This window comes from Alligator mississippiensis, chromosome 5 (assembly GCF_030867095.1).
Source record: "Alligator mississippiensis isolate rAllMis1 chromosome 5, rAllMis1, whole genome shotgun sequence".
NCBI lineage: Eukaryota > Metazoa > Chordata > Crocodylia > Alligatoridae > Alligator > Alligator mississippiensis.
Window position 1 is genome coordinate 47,471,305 of NC_081828.1, and position 20,905 is coordinate 47,492,209.

General features: G+C 45.3%; 1 protein-coding gene across 2 annotated transcripts in view; it reads right to left on the reverse strand.

Moving 5' to 3' along the window:
• Positions 1–20,222, reverse strand: part of NUF2 (NUF2 component of NDC80 kinetochore complex) — a 34,908-nt gene extending 14,686 nt beyond the window's left edge. Inside the window, exons 1-8 of one of the 2 annotated variants that reach the window (XM_014595998.3) lie at positions 20,124–20,222; positions 19,895–20,023; positions 18,336–18,410; positions 13,996–14,072; positions 11,626–11,687; positions 10,308–10,405; positions 6,513–6,586; positions 1,119–1,215 (exon numbers count right to left, since the gene is read on the reverse strand). In XM_014595998.3, the coding sequence (XP_014451484.2) occupies positions 1,119–1,215; positions 6,513–6,586; positions 10,308–10,405; positions 11,626–11,687; positions 13,996–14,072; positions 18,336–18,410; positions 19,895–20,014 (603 nt within the window). In that variant the 5' untranslated portion in view covers positions 20,015–20,023; positions 20,124–20,222. Of the gene's footprint in view, positions 1–1,118; positions 1,216–6,512; positions 6,587–10,307; positions 10,406–11,625; positions 11,688–13,995; positions 14,073–18,335; positions 18,411–19,894; positions 20,096–20,123 lie in introns of those variants that run through there. The other variant, XM_059728317.1, reaches the window with a different exon arrangement.
• Positions 20,223–20,905: the final 683 nt, after the last annotated feature.

Here is a 20,905-nt window from a genome sequence, read left to right on the forward strand (position 1 = left end):
AGAAGGTACATAAGGTAAACACCACAGAAAGTAGTCTAACCTCATGGCCTTCACATAGTTTGTTAGCTGCCCCTGCTTGAGCCAGCTGGCCTGCAACTCCTGCCTATTTCCCCATCAGTTTGTCAGCCTCATGGCATGCTGACCACCTCCTCCCCTTCCTTTCTACCAGAATCACCTTTAAAGTGGTCAGGGTCTTTTGATCTGTTAAGAGCAAGCCTTTCAAATTTCACCATCACCCAATGATAGCCACAGTATTCTCTTAGCTGCTTAGAACAGTATTTCTCAACCCACAAGTCATGACCCAAAAGTGGATCACAAGAATATTTCAAAGGGTTGCGGGCTGTGGCAGGGCAGAGGGGTGGCAGGAAGGCACCTGCCCCTTCTAGTGTGGGGGGTAAGGAGGCAAGGGAGAGCTGTGTGGCCAGGCTGACAGCACTGGGGCTGGTGCCCATGCTTGCAGAAACAGGGCAGCTGGGAGATGCTGCTTGGGGGGCAGGAGGGGCCATGACCATGCTGCCTGGAGCAGCACAGCAGCCCAGGCCCAGGGGAGGGGACATGTCACAGGCCTCTCCTCCTGCTCCCTCCAGCCCATGCTGGGGCTGGACTCGCTCCGCTGCTACCCATGTGAGCCAGAGCCACCGCAGCCACCACACTTCAGGCCAAGCAGGATGGGGGGCAGCTGGGGGCCCACTGCAGCTGGGCCCAGGGAGGCAAGGGGGTAGGCATGTGCCCCCGGATCTGTGCATGGGCAAGGACAGGCTACTGCTACAAGCTGGGGCCGAGGCTGCACCAGGCTCTTCCCAGTGGGACTAGGCCAAACTATGCTCGGGGTGGGCAGCGGCAAATTTTGGGGTGGCTGCAGCCCCCCCCCAGCGCCACAGCATTTATAGGCCATATCAGTCAAAAAAGCTCAATTACTGATACTCTCAATTTTCCTCATATCAGTGCCGATCCAATATAGGACCAACGTATCGGTGCACCTTTAATAAATACCTTCATATTTTGATTTTGTATCTTTTGTTTTAGTCAGAAGTAACACTCTAATGTTTTCTGACAAACCAAAAGAAATAATATCCACATCAAAAACACTAAGCACTAGAGAGAAATAAATGTCATACCGTTTTTCGACAATACTCCGTATTTAGCAGTTGCCGCAGTTCCTGAATGTCATCAGACAGTTGCTTGAACTCTGCCTGCTGCTCTGCAGGAATGGTACTAAATGCAAAAAAAAAATGGAGTTGGACATTTTTAGTGCATGCTAAGTGTCACTACAGCCCTGGACTCAAGAGCACAGAAAAGAAAACACTTTTCCCCACCTTAAAAGAACTTACAATCAGAAAGACACACCCTTGTAACCAGATAGAGACTCAAACTAAAGATAGTAATTCAAATTCTGCTTTGGCAGGATGTTGTTGAAAGATTCCAGGGTTGACTGTATGATCCAAACGATTACTTAAGTAAAGAGGGAGAAGGTTGGGAGCATTAAGGAAAGGGAATTGTATGTTTCAGATGTAACATGAAAAAGTACAAAGACGGGAGTAAAACTGATAGTGTGGCAAATCAGTCTAGATATTTAATGTATAAAATGTGTGCAACATTATTGAAGACTTAAGACCTAAGACTTACACTTGGCAGATAAGAGGCTCTGCAGGTCTGTATTGAACATAACTGCTAAAAGGTTTTGTTTGTTTGTTAAAAAAAACAAAAAACAAACAAAAAAAGCCCTTGCTTTTAGAAAGCCCTTGGAAAATAGCCAATAAGAACGAAAGATGGCTACAGATTTAAAAAGGACAATAGCAGAGAGGTGGGGAATATGCCTGAAAGAATTCTAGCTGCAAGTGAGAAGGGGACTGACAACTTGAGTAGTAATAGAGGGAGGTGGCTTTGTCCATCCAGGGTATCTTATACCACTCATGCTGGAAGTACCATGTATTACAGGAATTAGACTGTAAAGGAATTAATAGAAATATTTGTCTGAGACATGTTTAAAATAAGAGTTTTCCCTTCTCTAATTTGGGGACGCTGTTTTCACACTATTACCTAGAAATAGTCAAACTAAGTGCAGGGGAATTTCTTTAGTGTTCATACCATTACATACCCAGTTCATTTCTGTCACTGTGGTCAAGATAGCAAAACACAGTATATACTAATAGATTCCATATCAGTTCTGACTGACACTGATTTTTTGAAGTCCTCAGATCCAGACTCACATGCCTTGCAAAGGTTTTCATAGATTTCATAGACATTAGGGCTGGAAGGGACCTTGGAAGATCAACAAGTCCAGCTCCCTGCCTGAAGGCAGGAAGTCAGCTGGGGTCATAGGAACCCAGCAAGATAAGCATCCAATTTTTTCTGGAAGGTGTTCAATGTAGGTGCTTGAACCACCTCCGGTGGCAGGCTATTCCAGACCTTGGGGGCTTGGACAGTAAAGAAATTCTTCCTTATGTCCAGCCTGAAACGGTCTTGCAGTAGTTTGTAACCGTTCAACTTCATCATCCCTTGGGGCGCTCTGGTGAACAAATGTTCCCCCAGATCCTGGTGGTCACCCCTGATAAACTTATAGGTGACCATCAGATCACCCCTGAACCTGCGCTTTTCCAGGCTAAAGAGCCCCATGGCTCTCAGCCTGTCGTTGTAAGGTCTGTTTTCCTGACCTCTAATCATACGCGTGGCTCTTCTCTGGACTCTCTCAAGCTTCTCCACATCCTTTTTGAATTGTGGAGCCCAAAACTGGACGCAGTACTCTAGCTGCGGCCTCACTAAGGCCGAGTACAAGGGGAGAATGACATCCCAGGATTTGCTTGAGAAGCATCTATGGATGCCAGCCAGTGTTTTGGTCGCTTTACTAGCCGCAACATCACATTGCAGGCTCATGTTCATCTTGTGGTCAATCATGACCCCCAAGTCTCTTTCTTCCGTAGTGCTAGCCAGCATAGCACTGCCAAACCTATAAGGATGCTGCAGGTTTTTCCTCCCAAGGTGGAGGACCTTGCATTTTTCAGTGTTAAGCAGGTGCTGCCCAGGCAAGGCAGGGGGAGGCTGGAGCTGCGGCTCATGTGGAGAGTGGCTCCCAGAGCTACTTGCACCCCAAGAGGGCACAGGGGAGGCATGTGCTCCCCAGATCTGTGCAGGGCAGGGCAAGGCAGGGCAGGCTACAGCCAGGGCTCTTCTCGGCAGGGGCTGAGCTCGGAGCAGGCACCAGCGGCACTGGAAAGATGCTACATCCACCCCAAATTTTGCCGCCACTTCGATCCCAGCACTGCCGCCGCCAGCTGCCCAGCACAGCCCCAGCTCTTCCCAGAGCATGGGTGGAGGTGGGGCGTTGAGCCAGGACTGTGCTGGATGGCTGGCAGCGGTGGCACTGGGAGCGGAAAGGTGGTGAAATCTGGGGTGGATGCAGCATCCTCCCAGTGCTGCCAGCATCTGCTCTGAGCCCAGCCCCCACCAAGAAGAGCCCCGCACAGCACTAGCTGCAGCCTGCCCCACCCTATGCAGATCTGGGAGGCATATGCCCCCACTACCCTCCTGGGGCACAAACAGTGGCAGGAGTCACCCCCCTCCTTCCGCTAAGCTGTGGCTCTGCCCCCCCCACCACAGCCAGCCTGGGCAGCACCTGCTCCTGCCCCCTCCCTCACCTGTGGAGGGGGGCGGCATTGATTTGCCCCCACCCCCTTCCAATTTCCAATACAGCTGCCTCCAGCTGGTAAGTCCAGTGTGGTGGAAGGGGCAGAGGGAGAGATCGGTATCAGCCGATATGCCTCCTTAAATATCAGCTATTGGTATTGGCCCCAAAAATCTCTATTGGTACACCCCAATATCCAGATAATAAAATACATGCCACCATATACAAGAAACCCACAGACCAACATACATATCTACACAGAACCAGCAATCGCCCTAAATACACCAAGCAAGCTGTAATATACAGCCAAGCCCTCCAATACCACCAAATTTACACTGAACAGAACACCCATGATCGTCACCTCACAAATCTCAAAAGGGCTTTCACCCAACAAGGACACTCCTCCAGAGATATAGATCATAGTTTTGAAAGAGCCACCCAGATACCATATGAAGAACTGCTGAAGAATCTTTCCAGGACCACCCATCCTAGTCTTTAAACAAGCACCAAACCTCACCAACCTCATCACCAGAAGCAAATTTCCTATGGCCCAAAGCAAAAAAAATTGGATCCAAACCATGCTGGGGAAAGAAACGTAAAGCCTGCCAACACATTTCCGCCACCCCCACAATAACTACACCTCACAACAGAACCAATCGCCATTCCTGGCTCTTACATCTGCACCTCCAGAAATGTAATACATCTCATGCAGTGCACTAAGTGCCTGGATCAAAAACATGTAGGAGAAACCAAACAACAACCGTGCACCAGAATGAATGCACACTGAAAATCTAGCAAAGACAAAAATACCCAATTAACTGTAGGTGCACACTTCTCACAAGATAACCACCTTCCCTCCATTTTTCAGTTCTACTCCTCAAAGGGAATTTACAAAACACTGTTCGTAAAAAAGCCTACGAACTTCACTTCATGATTTTTTGTATCCAGTAGGTTTATGGACTAAATATAGACACTGGATTTATGGCACATTATAACCTGCCTGCCATTTGATAACCCCAGGTAACTTGTCTGCATTTTACCAGCTACATTCTTCTATTGCTAGTTCAACATTGCCCCTTCCCCCTCCACTTTCTTGTATCACACCTATTGTCTTCCACCCCTCTGATCCTCACTGTCATGCATTTGTATTTTCAGACATGCATTTTGACTTCTACACTACTCAGGAGAGCACATAATTCACCTACAGACTGTCTATATGCCTGAAGAAGGGCATTTGTGCCCAAAAGCTTGCAAAGAACAATTTTTCCAACTATTTAGTTGGTCTAATCAAATATATCACATTTACCCAAAGAACACTGACTGCAAAAAATAATTTTCCTACACCATGGCTTTAATTATAATAACCTTCCTTATATATCCTTCCAGTGTATCCCCTGCTCTATCAGCGTTAGATGCTTGCCTTCATTTTCAAAGCCCTTTAAAGCCCGTACCCAACTCTACCAACATCTTTCATTCATGTCAGGAAGCTAAGTCCTCCCTTCAAATCACCACATAATATCAAACTCCAGTAGACACTTGCTGGATTTTCAAATAAGCACCTGCAGTTTGCCCCCATGCTACCACTCATGCTTAGGAGATATCTATAAACATCAATAAATTATCTCATTTTCTCTTTCAAGTTCTTCCTTAAAAAAACCCTCTCCTTTGACATGATGCCTCCACAGCATATCACTCTCATTAGTAAAGTTGTACACCTTGTTTCTAGTTTGAATGTGTTCAGCTTCACTTTCCAGCTATTGATCTCTTTTTGCCTTTTCCTGACAGGCTAGAATTTTTTACTTTCAAATCTTCTCTCCATCTAAATATCTTTAGCCCATGACTAACTCACCTATTAGATAAACAGATTGAGCTGAAGTTAGCCACTAATAAGGTGGGCTTTGCAGACTGTGAAACATTCTTGCAGCACTTTGCTGAACTCTGCAACATTTCTTTGGAAGTGTAGGCACCAGATGGACATACTATTGAAAACATTATTGCAATCCAAATATCAGAGAGTTAATGCCACTCCTACTCAGTATTCTTGCACTTATATACATGGATAACAGTAGCTATTACAGAATCAGATGGGATATCATAGTCAATGAGTTATCTAGTATGAATCTCAAGTCCCAAAGCAGCCAAGTGTTCTCAGATTAGACTTTAAATTATATGCTCCAGAAGTGGTGCTCAACCTCCAGTCCATGGGTCAGATCTGGCCTGCACAGCTCCCCAAAGGTCTGAACATTTGGTAGCAGGGGAGTGGTGGCAGCATCGATACTTCCCTGCTGCCAAAATTTCAACACCACAGACCAGTGTGCAGCCGGATCCAGGCAAGCAGCGTTAAGCCAACGTACAGCCAGACCCAGGTACACAGGATTGCCCCTGTGAACTGACCCCATGCAGGATCTGGCCAACAGATCAACCCTGCCCACTCATTTGGTCCATGGAGCCAGAAGGTTGGGCACCACTGCCCTAGAACATAGACTTCATTCATTCAAAGTGGTAACATGTCCTTGAAGTCCTGCTTCATCTCTTACTGTGCCAAATTTCAGGATTAACTGCAAACTCACTTTTGATTCCCTACTCATTTCTTTACAGAAAAAGCAAGCTTTCACTCCTACAACCTGGAAAGAAGATAATATTAACTTTTTGATTTTAGCAGATGGAATATTCTCAAACTGTTTGTTAAAGATGCCATACAGTTCCCAGATTGATTTAAGGAAATCAGTAACCAGCCACAGTTTGGTGTTGGTTTTTTGTTGGGTTTTTTTGTTTTGTTTTTTAAGAGATATACATCTCAACAACTATTATATTCCCAGTTAAATGTCACACATTTGTTATAACTAGAAAAGACCACTTAAGTCAATTAATTATTAGATCTTGTACTCACTCAAGTTTCTCCAGCTTCATTGCTGCCTGTTGATTTGCTGTTTGCAACTGCTGTATTTTTTCCATAGCCGATTTCTGTAAAGTAAAATTTAAGACTTTCAGCGATACAGTTTACAGCAGATGTCAGAAGTAGATTTTAATTAGCTTATGGTATGTTGTCTCAGAGCCAGGTTGGTCCCACAATCCACGTGCATGTCAATTTGCCTGTGCTGTTAATACAGCTGAGATAATTAGTGAAAGAATTAGACTAGTCTACAGTATTAGCTTCACTTTTCTGACAGATGATTGATACCTCTGACATCCCCTCAAAGCAGAAGGTTTTCAAATATCCAAGTCTTCACACCCAAAGCTTGAATATTTCTGAAGGTATTAAAGTCTGTACTAAAGCTTTACCTTAAAAATTTCAGTACATATTTTTTTCCAAATATATCCAAAACACAAAATATGTAGCAGAAAAAGTATGACATATATTGATAGTCAATCTGATTCGCACTGAGCTTAAGTTAAGTATAGATATATTCAAATGCATATTTTTAAAAACTGAAGTTTGTGGCAAATTGTGTTCTTTAAGATGCTATCAACTCCATACAGGCTCAAGCTCCTTCAGAAACCCACATCCTGCATTATAAAAAGAAAAAAAAAAAAAGACTGATCAAGTTAATGCTTCACTTATTTACATACTGTTCATTACAAAGAGCTTTTGTGCCAAGCCTTTCAAATCAAAAGACTCTGTATACAAGATACAGAACCAATATGTACCCAAGAATCAGAAGCAGCCATACCCAGTTTATGTTCTTCAACTTAAACAAAAGGAACCTTAGAAATAGCCAAGCCTTGAATAGAGGATAAGCAAAAAGTCCTCTCCTCCTGTTGCCATAGGTTCAGCCTCATTCTCATTCTCTGGCACAAGCAGCCATACACAAGGTCCTGGAGCTAAGTGTCTTGCCCCAAAGTCTTAGCCTAGGTCTCAATAGTTATAGCATCTCTGTAGATTGAATCTACCTCAAAATGTAGAAAATGTTGAAACAGTTTCCACTGCAGCCAACCTTCTCTAGCCATAGCCTTATATATTAGTATTAGGGCTTTGAATTCAGATTGGAAGTGAAAAATAAAAAAGAGTTCATGGAGCACCAATGTGATACAACTACATCAGCTTTGGCTGTTGGATGTATATTTATTTATGTGCATCAACAATCTATTTTCTAGGTACTGGATATGTTCAGCAAAACTAGAGTATTCTAACTGGAAAGTAACCAAATGCATCACAAAAACTAGGACCTCAATTAAGAGGGAAGGATATAATAGCTCAGGGCTGTTTAATTGGTAGCCCACAGACCAAATGAGGCCCATGTGGTTAAGTTGCTGCTCCCAGGTTCCTGCCTGGCAAATGCTCCCACCCCACCCCCATGCCAGAGTTTGTGGGATACCCCTGGGATCTCCACTCTCTCCTTTGATATCCACGTCCTACCCTACAGAGGGCAGGGCAACAATGGGTAGTTGAGGGGGTGCCCGTGTGGTTGTGAAGTGGTGGAGAGGGGGGCATGGTTTGCAGCCTGGGAGACCTATAGCTTGCCTTGCTGTTTCCAAGGGTTGCTTGGCCCCCACCTACTTATAAGCTGGACAGTTCTGCAATAGCTTTTCAACTTCTACAGGTCAAAAGCATACCTTGCTACTTTAAGCAGTCTGCATCTGCACATAGAAAAGAGTGCACCGTAGTGACAAGACCTCAAAAGCCATGATCAAACTGCTCTTTATACAACCACTTATTCCAGACACTATGACATGCTTAACTGGGCTGAAAATGGATAAAAAAAATCTAATGGACAAGGTTCCTCAAGAGAATTCCAGCAATGTCTTTGATGCCACTTACTCATATACTTGCTTGATACCTACAGCTCATTGACACAATAGAGCTTACCATTATTCAATTAACTCCTTATACACTGCCTTATACTTTTGTCTACGCTCTTAATGTAGGTAAGAGTCACCTGGAATTTATTCCAAAAACTATTATACAGAAGCACAAAATGCTGTAATATACATAGCTGAGACTAGTACGCTTCAACAACAGAATGTCTCGTCCTTCCTACTTCTAGACATAAATCAATATATTTTTGAAGGACATATCCGAGCTGTACCATAAACCAGCATTTCTCAACCTGTGGGTTCTGACCCAAAAGTGGGTCGCAAGATTTCAGAGCGTTACAAGCCACAGGTTGAGAAACACTGATCCCAGGAAAGCACCAAGACTGCAGAAAGGCAGAGGGGCAATGGGAAGGCACCTGCCCCTTCCAGTGGGGGTAGGGAACAGGGGAGAGCTGCGAGATCGGGCTGGTTGCTTGCAGGGGCAGGACAGCCAAGAGACGCTGCTCTGGGGGTGGGAGGGGCTGTGATAAGGCTGCCTGGTGCCTGATCAGGCTGACCGGCCCATGCTGGGGCTGGACTCACTCTACTGCCACCTGTATGAACTGGAGCCACCACAGCCACCGCACTTTGGCCCGAGCAGGAAGTGGGCAGCTGGCTGCAGGTTGGGAATGAGGGACACCAGCATGGCTGGGAGGGGAGAGAGGGGGCCTGGGAAATGTGGGTCATGTACCAGCCTGGCTGGGGGGCGTGGATTGGGACAGGCCATGAACCTTTGCAAATGGGTCCTGGTAGGAAAAAAGGATGAGAACTGTCATATTGAATGAAATAGTTTAAATGTTTGTAATAGTTGCCCATTAGCCAGTTTAGGAAGAAGACAAGATTCATTTTCTTATCTAGGCCATTGTTTTGGTCTATGTGCGGAAGGTCCTGACTTTGCTCGAAGTCTTAAGTCTTGAATTTTATCTTTAGAGGCCTTTCACAAAGTTAACCTAAAAATGACCCTTAAGCAAACATCCCACATTCCAAGAAATCAAACCCTAGGAGCCTTTTAAAAGATTGGAAATAAAAGTCAATTCAGTGATATGGAAATTCCCCAAAGTAATTAAAATGATCAACAAAAGAAACTGATTACCAAGCAAAAGAATCTGTTAAGTAAGATCTGAGCCCCAATTTGGGAGTAGTGACAGGTTTGGGTAGGAGGGGCCCAAGACAGCAACTCACTCAATAAAAACTGTAACCTACTGTCCCATTTTGGAGGTAACCTCACTTGCAGAACAACAAAGGAAGAATCGCAAGTGTAGGCCGGATCAGACTGATCACCTGAACCACCCTCTCCGTGAACACGAATCTCTTAGTTCACGCTGAAGCCACGGAGCACCTGAAAGGAACTGAAGGAAGGGGACTTAGTCCTATCAGTATTGAGGCCAGCCTATTGAATCGTATTGCTGAGGTGAGCCCATTGAATCGTACTACTGAGGCCAACCCATTAAATTGTACTACTGAGGAATGAAACCATATTTAGGTGTTTGGCTTCTCGGAATTCTAGGATTGTAAGTATATTATGAAAAAATAATAGTATTGATTCAAATTTAACTTTTAGTTGTAATTGTAGTTGTTTTTGTAATACTAATTCTTATAGCATTGTTTGGGAAGGAAGTGCATTCGGAGCATTGTTTCTGATATATGTAATTATTGTGTTCTTAATGTTTGTGGTATTTCTTAAAGCTAAGCAGTGTTATATGCATAGCAAAGAATTTTAAAATAAAATTGTGCTGTATGAATTAAATGCGCAATCATTGTGAAATCGTGCAAGTAGCTAAAAATTTCCCCAGCCAGTGCATCAAATGAATCAGTAAGTTGTGTGGGATCTTCTCTATTCCATAACCCACTAGAGACAAGAACCACTGCCATAAACCATACTAAATCTTACGTATGTCCATTGTAATTCCAGGTAGGCATTACGACACGATCCTTGGAAGTGAATGAAGTTGAGAACAGCACTGAGGAAGCGAGCTGTCCGCTTTGCTTCTAAAAAGAAACAGCAAAGAATAGCAAGTGTTTTAATTTCCATTTGCACTATGATTAATTGGGAAAAAAAACTGAACATGGCATAATTCAGACAGCTAAACAGGAGCAAAGATGGAAGATAAAAAAGTACCAAAGTTAAAGATACCACTGGGTTTTTGTTAAAAAGGTACTATTACTTCAAAGGAAGTTCTGAGACTGACTATCCACATTGTCCAAGAGGAGAATGTCTTGTATAACTCTAATTACATTTTCCTGTTATTTTAAAGATATGCATCACTGAAATGCATTTATAAAAAATAAATTTCTACAGGTGAAATGGCATTAAAAGTGATGTGATTAAGCCACATTTCTCAAAAAATTAAACAAACTTATGTCAAACCTTGTAGCTGTTACCTTATCAGTAACTAGAGGGGGAAAAAAACAAACATCCCCGCAACCTACACTTGATCTGAGCAGAAACCACATACAGCTTTGAGTTTGATGCGACTACATGAAGTCTCAAGGACCCCATACAGTTTAACAAAAAGTATAAACTGGATATAATAACTAGAAAACAGCCATTTGCTTAAAAAGCTATGTACAAGTTGGTACAGAAGAACTGGTAAAGAGGCAGAATGGAGGCAAAAAGGGTCTCTTAACCACACAAAAATCTTGTACTAAACCCTGGGGACAGCCATAAAGCGGATTCCAGCAGACTATTCAAGAACATCCGAAGATCAGTCCATGAAATGCATGGACCTTTCTGAAGTTCCATTTGAACTAGTAAAGAGAATAAAGGGCAAGACACTCCTCAATGTCTGGCAGAAAATAGAAACATTAAGAAATTATCTAAAAACACAGTCGCCTACTAATCATTATTATTTTTGTAATTTCTTTTCATTTTAGAGTAATAATAAACATAAAAAAACAACTGCAAAAATGATCACAGTTTATCATCAGGTCAGTAGCAGGCCAGTTTCAGAAAGCATCCAAGATAAATGAATATTAACTGGATTGGCTGAGGTATCCCAAGGATAGATAACTGCTCACTGGAGCTGGCCTTGTCACCAGGGTTCGCAAGAGAGGGCATTTGATGGCTTCACCACAAAACTTCACAAACACAATTTGACATTTCCTAACAGAAGGAAAATCCCAAGAGTCTTTGAAGGTATTTTACAAAATTGGTTTAGACATCACATAAGTATGTAAAGCCATGAGTGGGCTAAGAGATGCTTGCTTACTTGGATTTATGATATCAGCGATCTGAAAGTCATTAACACGACAGATGGGAAGAAAACGCCCCCTGTGGAGAAAAATATACTGGTTCTGTGAACAAGCTTAATTCAAAAGACCATTACAGTATCTTTGCCCTATATATATATCCAGAGGTATTCGACTTCAGTTTTGTGCCACAGTGCCAGAACCAGAACATATAGGCACTGGCACTCTTGCAGCAACTACAATACTGACAAAATAAGCTGATGTTTAAACTGTATAGCAAAGACAAACTAATATTATGGATCTTGAACTGTTACAATATCCTGCTTATGGATTTTTTTTTAATTAAGTTGTTTCCCCCCGCCCCCCCCCACACAAAACCATCCAATTACCAATACATTTTTATCAGTGCTATTAACCTCATTCCTGTAAAACATTACTTTTGGTTACGTAGATATTTGAACAAACAAAGAATTATAGTACCATCCCCATTTTAGTTGGTAGAATTCTTACACTGAATAATTCCAGATCAAAGAAAAATCTCATTAAAATAGTAAGTTTCAGCAATGTTAATTTAAGTGTTCTACATTTTCTGCTGTGGGCAAGCTTTCAGTTAAGTTTGTCCTCTGGCAACATGCCATACACACACAAAAAATGCAGTTTATGCAGCCTTTATGCCCCTGGATTTATTGCTTATTAATGAAGCAAAAAATGAAAAGAGTTTTCCAGTACAAGCTCCATGAACTGATGCACAACATCAACTTCAGTAAACAACAGACCTGGAAAGCATTTTGTACTAGGTCAGTGGGGGTCAATCTTTTTGGCAGGCATGAAACAAAGTAAGCTCTGCACCCTCCTTGAGTGCCACTCCAATCCCTCTCCCCTGCCTAATCTCTTGCTCCGCTTTCTGCCCCTTCCCTGTCTTTGCATTCCCAACTTCCTCCCTGATGTGTAGGATGCCACACTGATGCTGCCTATGGCACTTGTGGCACACATGCCACAGGTTGGCCACACTTGTACTAGCCTACCAGATAGGATTAATGGACTTCACATTCCACTGAACTTCATTAATCTTTAATTTTTCTGCAATTATTTCTAAATTCTGCTTTATGCCAAAATTGCCTTCAAAGACTGGTATACAAGAGATCTCATCCACTTATTCTACCAAATGCCATATGGCAGGGATACTTAACCCCAAACCCACAGTGCTGTGCCATTTGGCTCATGGGGCTCCCCATAGATCCAGAAATTTGGCAGCAGGGGATCATCCCTCTGCTGCCAAATTTCCAGACCCGTGGGGAGTCCCAAGCCCCATGCACTGAATCAGGAAACGAATTCCAGGGCAGAGGGCCCAGAAGGGGCAGTACCAGGTCCCATTCCCAGCATGCAGGAGCAGAACTGGGCCCCAGGACCCAATCCCACTGTGGGGGCCCAAGAGAGAGGGGTGCCAGGCCCCATGGCCCAATCCTTGTGCATGGGGCTCGATCTAGCCTGCAAACTAATCCCACACATCTGGCCCATGAAGCCAAAAGCTTGAGCACCACTACCATATGGTAACGAGTACACATAAGGAAGCAGATACTATTAAGGTTGCAAAGTAAATTTCTTAACATTTTAAAAGTATCTTTTTGGATGAATAAATCTTTAGTAAATTGTAAGTTTCAACTGGTCATTTATTGCATTTCCTCTGAAACACCCCTCACAGTAAAGAGTGCATTCATATGATCAGTTCTGTGCTGTCTTCTTGCCATTCTTTCTATTTCAACAGGGTACCCTTACATTTTTTCACCAGCAGCCTTCCAAAAGGTTTAATACTGTTCAGTGCATCAGCCCTAAGCCAATAAAACAGAGAAATTGGAATGCTTTATGTAGTCAGTTCTTCCACTACAACTAGAACAGAGTACACCATCTGATATTGCAGTGGCTCCACCATGCATCAGGGCTGGGGCATCAGGCTTATGTGACTGGCACTCTAAAACCACCTCCATATCTAATAAGCCTCATGCAATTCTCAGTTCATTTGTATGGCACCTCAGTACAACGTTAATCCAAACCTCCTGCATCACAATTACATGCAGCTAAACCATCACAAATTACATAAATGTTATGGCTGAAGAGGTTCCTAATCTACTGAAGTGCTTACTGCATTCGACTGCCTTTGGTTCATCCACTAGGGCAAGTGGCAGTGGTCAACACAGCCATGGCTCGTCCCTTGTCATTGACACACATGCCCAATGGGGTTCTGTCCCCCAAATTTAAGCAGCAGACACCAAGCCCTATCTCCACTTGCCCTGCCCCCTCTATCAGTTGCAGACACCAGAAGACATTATTTCACACGTCCTGAATTTATCACCCCTGGTATACAGCATGCAAAATCAATTTATTATACTTACATATGAATGTACAGATTACAAACAGGTAGGAAGCCTTCCAAAATCTGTGGATATATTATTTCAACGGTGACTGGCATCTAAAGAAAAAGAGGCAATAAAAAAAATAAAAAATAAAACAAGGAGTGGAACATACAGGCATTTATTTTTCCTATGAAGATCATTCACATGTGATGGGCATATCAATTAGCAATCTGTATCCCCAAAGAGACAAGTTTAAGAATCAATAACTGTGGTTCTCTTTCCCTTGTGCCTCCTGCTGCAAAATGCTGAAAAATCAAGCAGTGAGACTGGAGGGGGTACAGTATCATGGGTCTGTGATACCATCTCTCTAGAGTTGCAAAATTAAAACAATGAATGAAAGCTTGCCTAGTTAATGTACTGGAAGCAAGAACTATTTACACAGACAATTTAAAATTCCACAAAAGAAAAAAAAACAACATCACCTCCTGAATGCTTTAGAACAGGGGTAGACAATTATTTGGGCCTGAGGGCCACTTAGGGAGTTTTTGTGAGCTGTCACAGGCTAGGGCAGCACCCCTACCCCAACAAAACTCCAGAGCTCTGCTGCATGCTCAGCAGAGTGGCTGGGATGGGGCCACAGATGAGCAGGAAGCAGCATCCGCAAGCAGGACAGGCAAGCAGGGCCAGGATTGTAGGACTGTGATAGTGCAGGGCCAGGACCCAGGGCAGAGGCATGATCCACTCCCCCCCACACACCTATGATGAATGCCAGCTCCGCAGGCACAGGCATGGGGGGACCAGATCATGGCTCTGCCCCAGGGCCGGCCCCACACTGTCACCATCCCATGATCCTGAGGTCTCCATGGTGACCGGCCAAGACAAGCATGAGAAGGGCGCACGACTGGGCGGACAGGATGGGGCTGCAGGTGGGTGGGGAGCAGTGTTTGGGAGCAAGATAGGCAAGTGGAACCAGTGCCTGGGACAGAGCCATGATCAACTCCTGGCACATACCTGCCCACAGAACTGGCTCCCATTGCAGAGGTATGCGGGCAGCAGATCATGGCTCTCCCCTGATCCTGCACTGTCACCACCCCATGATCCTGCCCTGCCTGCCCATTCCACTCCCAGACACCGCTCCACACCCACCTGCGGCCCCATCCCATCCAGCCAGCAGATCGTGCCCTACCCGCACAGATCCCGCCTTCAGCAGTGGGTGTGTGGCAGATAGGTAGGGGTGACTGGGCAGCAGGAGCAGGGGTGGGGTCAGTGGCTGCAGCAGCCAGAAGGAGCCGCTGCCTCTAAGGCTGCCAGAAAGCTAGTCCAGGTGCTGTGCCACCCTGGCCCTACTGCATGCCCCGAGCCTGGGCCAAGTGGTACCAAGGGAGCCACTACAGGCTGGACAAAATCCCTTGGCAGGTCAGGTCTGGCCCACAAGTCATATTCTGCCCATCTCTGCTTTAGGAGGATTGAAAGAAATGCAATTAACTATGGTAGACTAATAACAGAGGTTAGGAAAAGTGAGAGTACTAAAATGAAGCAATAGATTATAGCATACAAACATTTCAGATTAGAATGGGGTCTAAATAAAAGCACAAACCTGTAATTAATAAGCAAATTGAAGCTTACTTCAAATGAATGTAGCACATCCTCAACATTTGCAAGGGATATTAGAATATTTTTAAGCACCTGCATTACATTTTTTCATTCAACTGTAACAGAGCACCAGCTTCACTGTAGCTAAGGTTGAGCCCTATACAGATACTGGGTAGAGTTAGTGACTCAAAGTCAGACTCACTTAATCAAGGGGCTCCAAACAATGTTCCACAAAGCTGTGCCAATCCTCCAAAACTCCTTTGTGCATACCTGTGCTCTACTCCTCCTAAACTAATTCTCATTTGCTTAGCTTTTATTCCAGCTAATTCAAGGCATCCCAGCCCTTTCAGGGAACTTACAATGAAGAATAATACATGCTTAAAGAAGGATAAAGGACCTACATGCACCCTGGCTATGGCTCTGTTAAAGAAGATGATAGCCTGGAAGCTTTTCCACATTAACAAAGTCCTATATTGGGGTGTCAAACATATGGTCTGTGTGCGGGCCAGGTCTGACCCCGGGCCCTTTTCGTCGCTCTGCATGCAGGCTGTGGCCAGCAGCCCAGGCAGGCCGGATCGGAGAGGGAGGTCGCCGAGCTAGAATTAGGCACAGACACGTAACGGTTGATTTTAAGATTGTTTACTTACACCGAGATGGTCATGGTGTAGGCTGAGAACTTGCTTGAGTTGCGGTTACAACAGAAAACACGAACACACATGGAGTTTGCAAGGCTCCACGCAGACAGAACACGAACAATCACGTGGAGCTTGCTAGGCTCCACGCAGACAAAACTCCGGATGTCCAGGACAAGCATGCATTAAACTCGTCGTTACATCTTATAGTAGGCTCCGTTCGAAGACGGGAAGAGGTGGGCGGTGGATCAGGCCGCCAAACTCCTCTGAGCGGCACACAGGGTTTCTATTACCTTGCCGCGCACACCCAGAGTCCCCATGAGATGGATGCGGAGTCCTCTTCGGCTTGGGCGGAAACTGCTCAAGCCTCTTATACGGCTAGCAGGCCAATCGCTAGCTGCCACGTGTGAATAATTTATCACTAGCCAATTGCGGGGCACAAATTTGCATACGACGAGCGGAAAAATCTTTGCACCATGCATTTCTGTGTTGCAAAGGGAAATGCACCCTGCAAAGATCGCTGCAAAGTGGCGGGAACACTCCTTTGCACACAGGTTCTCTGCGCAGCAGAACTCCCCCGTGCAATGAAGCTGTAAACCCACGGGGATAATTCTTAGTGCCGAAGCGCACACACAAAAAAATCAGACCTTTGGGTCATGACAGTCTGCAGAACACGTCTGCCCTACAGAGCTATATCATCCAGCCCCCAGTGCTACCCATGGGTGCCCATTCCAGCTTACATCCCAGTGGCGGAGTCGCTGCTGTGAGCAGCACAGCCTCAGTGTGACCACATGGAATAGCCCTGCAGCAGCTGGAGCCAGACTGTACTATATACAGTGCACACTCCAGATCCAGAATTCAGAGCCAGCCTGTGGGTCCAGTCTGGCCCACAGACTGCCCACATGCCACTCACCCAACCCACAGAGGTAGATGAGTTTGACACCCCTGCTCTATGTGAACATGCTGTGTTCATTCAAACTGACCATTCTTTCCCACACCCTGATCCTTGTGTTGTCCATCTGAGTCCCTACCCTTAGCAGTTTTCAGACAGCCCATGATGGAGTATTTCTTGCTCTTTCTCTGCATTCTGCAGGGACTCCTAGAAATTCTACCCTGAAACTCAAATCTCTGGTTTAAGAGGTCACACACAGACTCTGCTTTTAGTTAAAAGTACTGTCAAGGAAATTGCTTTAGTCAAACAGGAGGATGAGAGACCTGAGATAATGCAAGCCTGTTTCTTAAACAGAGGAACTGATCTAAGGGAAGTCAGTCATAGGAACCGTTGGTCAAGGATTCCCAAGATATAGCCTCAAATTTGCTCATAACATTTCAGATTCTTAAACATTTTTGGTACAAAGTGAGGGAATACAGAAGATCAAAGTAGTGAAGTGAAATGGGTGGGGGCGAGTTGGAGCAGTCTCAGGATATGATGTTTAACCAAAAGGAAGATTGAGGCAGATAGGCTTGGACCTAAAGCCAGGAGTATAAGTGGAGATGAATGGTTGAGTGGCTTAAGCCAGGCATGGGAAGAAGTTGTGTGTGGGCTGATTGGCAGAAGGAATGGGGGAAATTAAGGGCAGAGGCAAATTCTTCTCTGCCATTTGAAAGCAGTGAAACCTTCCCATCCCACCACCTCACAGTGCCAGACAATGAAAGGAGATGCCGCACATTAGGAGCCCAATAAAATTTCACTAACACTAAAAAACAGCTGCCCAGTGTTTTGTGAGCAAGTAAAATAGTGCATAGTTTTAAATAAGTAAGTGAGAAATCAGTTTTCCATTTTCCCAGATTATTAGTCCACATGACTAATTTGTGCTCTTTTTTCAATCTGTCTGTATTTAACATGGATTTATCTAGTGAAAAAAGGGTGAAACCAAAATACAGAAGATTGAGACAGACAAAAGCCTTGCCTATGCTTCCAGTTCTAGCAAGTGTGAAATCAGCTACATCTAAATACTGTGGATTAAAGTTAAGATACCATAAGATTTTCAGGCACATCCTCCTACACCATACAAAATGCTAACTGAATGAACTCAGTTAAACTACAGAAGCCAACATCTTAATCACTGTCATTCACCATCATTCAAGAAACAAGCATCTTCTTCACATTTTTTTTTTTTTTGCACTCAGGTGCACACACTACCATACACTTACCATGTAGAAGTGCTCAAGACGAATCCCATATACGTTCTGCAGGACTCTCATGAAAATCATGTGCAATACTTCAGGCTATATGTTGAAGAAAGAACATTTATTCCTGGTAATTAGAAGTTTGACTAACACCAAGTGACTCACTAATTTAAGAAAGGGTAAACCACCAGTACCTAGCCTTCCCAGTTATTTACAGAACACAGAATACATTGTTAACTAGTAAAGTTCTGCCTTTAGCACAAGATTAATTTCACTGCATGAAGAATACCCACATATTTGCACTGCAACCTCTCTCATGTAACTGCAACAAGCAATAACCAGCCCAGCCAAGTGTAATCTTAATCCGTACACCTACAGCCCGATCATGTTTGTAATTGTTCAGTTATAACTAAGGCAATTTTATTAATGGAATTTTCAAGCCTGAGCGACATCAAAAATCTGCAAAACACTTGTCATGCTGAGAATTTAAGTGAAGACTTGGCTCCTTGTCAGAGCAGGCTGCCATGTATAAAGCCACTGAGAGGCAAGGATTTTGCGACTGGGCCAACTGTAGAGCTGAGGGAGCCACTGGATAAGTTTTTGGGCATCAGATGCTCTTATTCAGGTTCCTCAATACCTTAAAGCTTCCCCAGCAACCCCAGACACATACTTGGTCCAATAAAAGATACTGGAAAAACCCCTCACCTCTCATGCATCTCCTGGACCACCACAGCTACAATGCTCCAACCCTACCCAAAACATCACATCACTCATTTAGAGTGAAGGCAGGCATTACACTTGGACCATACCAAGGGCACCTAAAATGAGAGCGTCCACATGTTAAAGCTCTTTAACTTGTATTAAGTGCCCTCAGAGCATCTCAGAGTTACACCATTTCAGATGAGGATTAACTCATAAAAACATAAGAATTGCCATTTACTGGGTCAGGTCATAGGTCCACCTTGCCGAGTACTCTGCTCAGTGTCTCCCTGTGGTGCACTTGTTTTGAACCTATGACATCACTCCCATCCCCATTTTCTCTTTAGTCACCTCCCCAAAATCAATTGGTGTATTCCCACTAGCCCCATGTCACACAGAGGCAGAGGGGATGCTGAAAGGGAGAGCAAACCCTGTCTGACCAGGGTTTTTCTCCCGGCCACTGCTCCTCTCTCCCGCCACTACTCCTCTCCCGTGGGGTCTCCAGCACTTAAGGTGTAGGAAGCCCTGATGCAGAGGCTGTGCCCCTCACCCCCCTGCTCAATAGCTCTCCCTGGCTGCATACAGCCTCTGCCTTGCTCCCCACCGCCTGTCAGAGCAGACCGCCCAGCCTCCCCTTCCTTCTCAGCATGACCAGTGTTCTGCAGACTTTGATGCTGCTTAGCCATGAAAGTTGCCCGAGCCAACTGAGCCCTGCTCCCCAGCGCCTGGCACGGCAGCTTCAGCCGGCTCCTCCAGCAATGGGCAGTCCTCCGGCACCCCAGCATGCCAAGCCCCTTGTAAGCACCAGTCCGCGCCACCACCGCAGACCCCGGCGCGTCCCAGGCAGGGGCCTCCCCTCCCCGCCCCACCCCACCTCACCTCACCTTGGGGTTGGGGAACAGGTCGCTCTTGACGAGGTTCTTGGCCTCGGCGCCGGCCAGCACCTGGTTGCGAAGGTGCGTGAGGAGGTCGTTGGGGCCGTAGCGGGGAAAGGTCAGGTCCATCCTGCCGCTCTGCAGGCGGACAAGCAGCCGCGCGGGGCCGGTCAGCGGGGACTGTGCCCTTTCTCCACCACCCGCCCCGCCCCGCTCCGCCCCGCCCCGCTCCGCTCACCTCCTGCCTCGCGGGGACCCGCGCAATACTTGACGCTCCGTTTTCAAATCTGCCGGGCACTCCGCCCCGCGTGACGTCACTTCCGCCATCCGTTACAGTCCCCGCCCCCCGCTTTCAGCCCCACTACTAGTTCCGGGTCTGTCTGAGCAGACGGGAAATGAAGGGCGCGGGCGGAACCCCACCCCCCGCGCTTCTCATTGGAGGAACTAAGAGCCAACTGGAGGCTCGACAGATTCTCGCTTCCGGGTGGGGGTCGCAGCGTGGTTTGGCGCGGAACGAGATTTCTTCACAGGTCATTGCCCCGGGAGCGCCTTTCTGAAGGGGCGGACATAGGCACTGCACCAAATCCCTGCGCCTGGAGCCAAACCAACCTGCCGCTGTCCCGCGTTGAGCATAAATTACACTTCTTCCACCTGCCCACGGGCGGAGCTGGGATTTTAGGAGGGAGGCAAATGCTTTGGTGCCTCTTCACATATAAAACAGGGCATATTTTTCTTTCCTACCATCAAAAAAGGAAACCAGAAGCTTCGCTAATATGACAAGAGCCCGGGGCTCTAGCATTCCTTTTCAGATGGAAGCCAGAACAAATATAATGGCATGGGACCTTACGCATAGAAGTTTTAGCATTATTTAGTATTGGTTTCCATACATATTAGTCTGCCATGTCGTGCCTTACATATAGGAAACAAGGGTGTAGCAGATAAAGGAAGAGCCATAGTCATCCTAAACTATGAAGACTATGTAAAGGAAGCCACCAGACAGCTTTCTGGCACCACCTACTA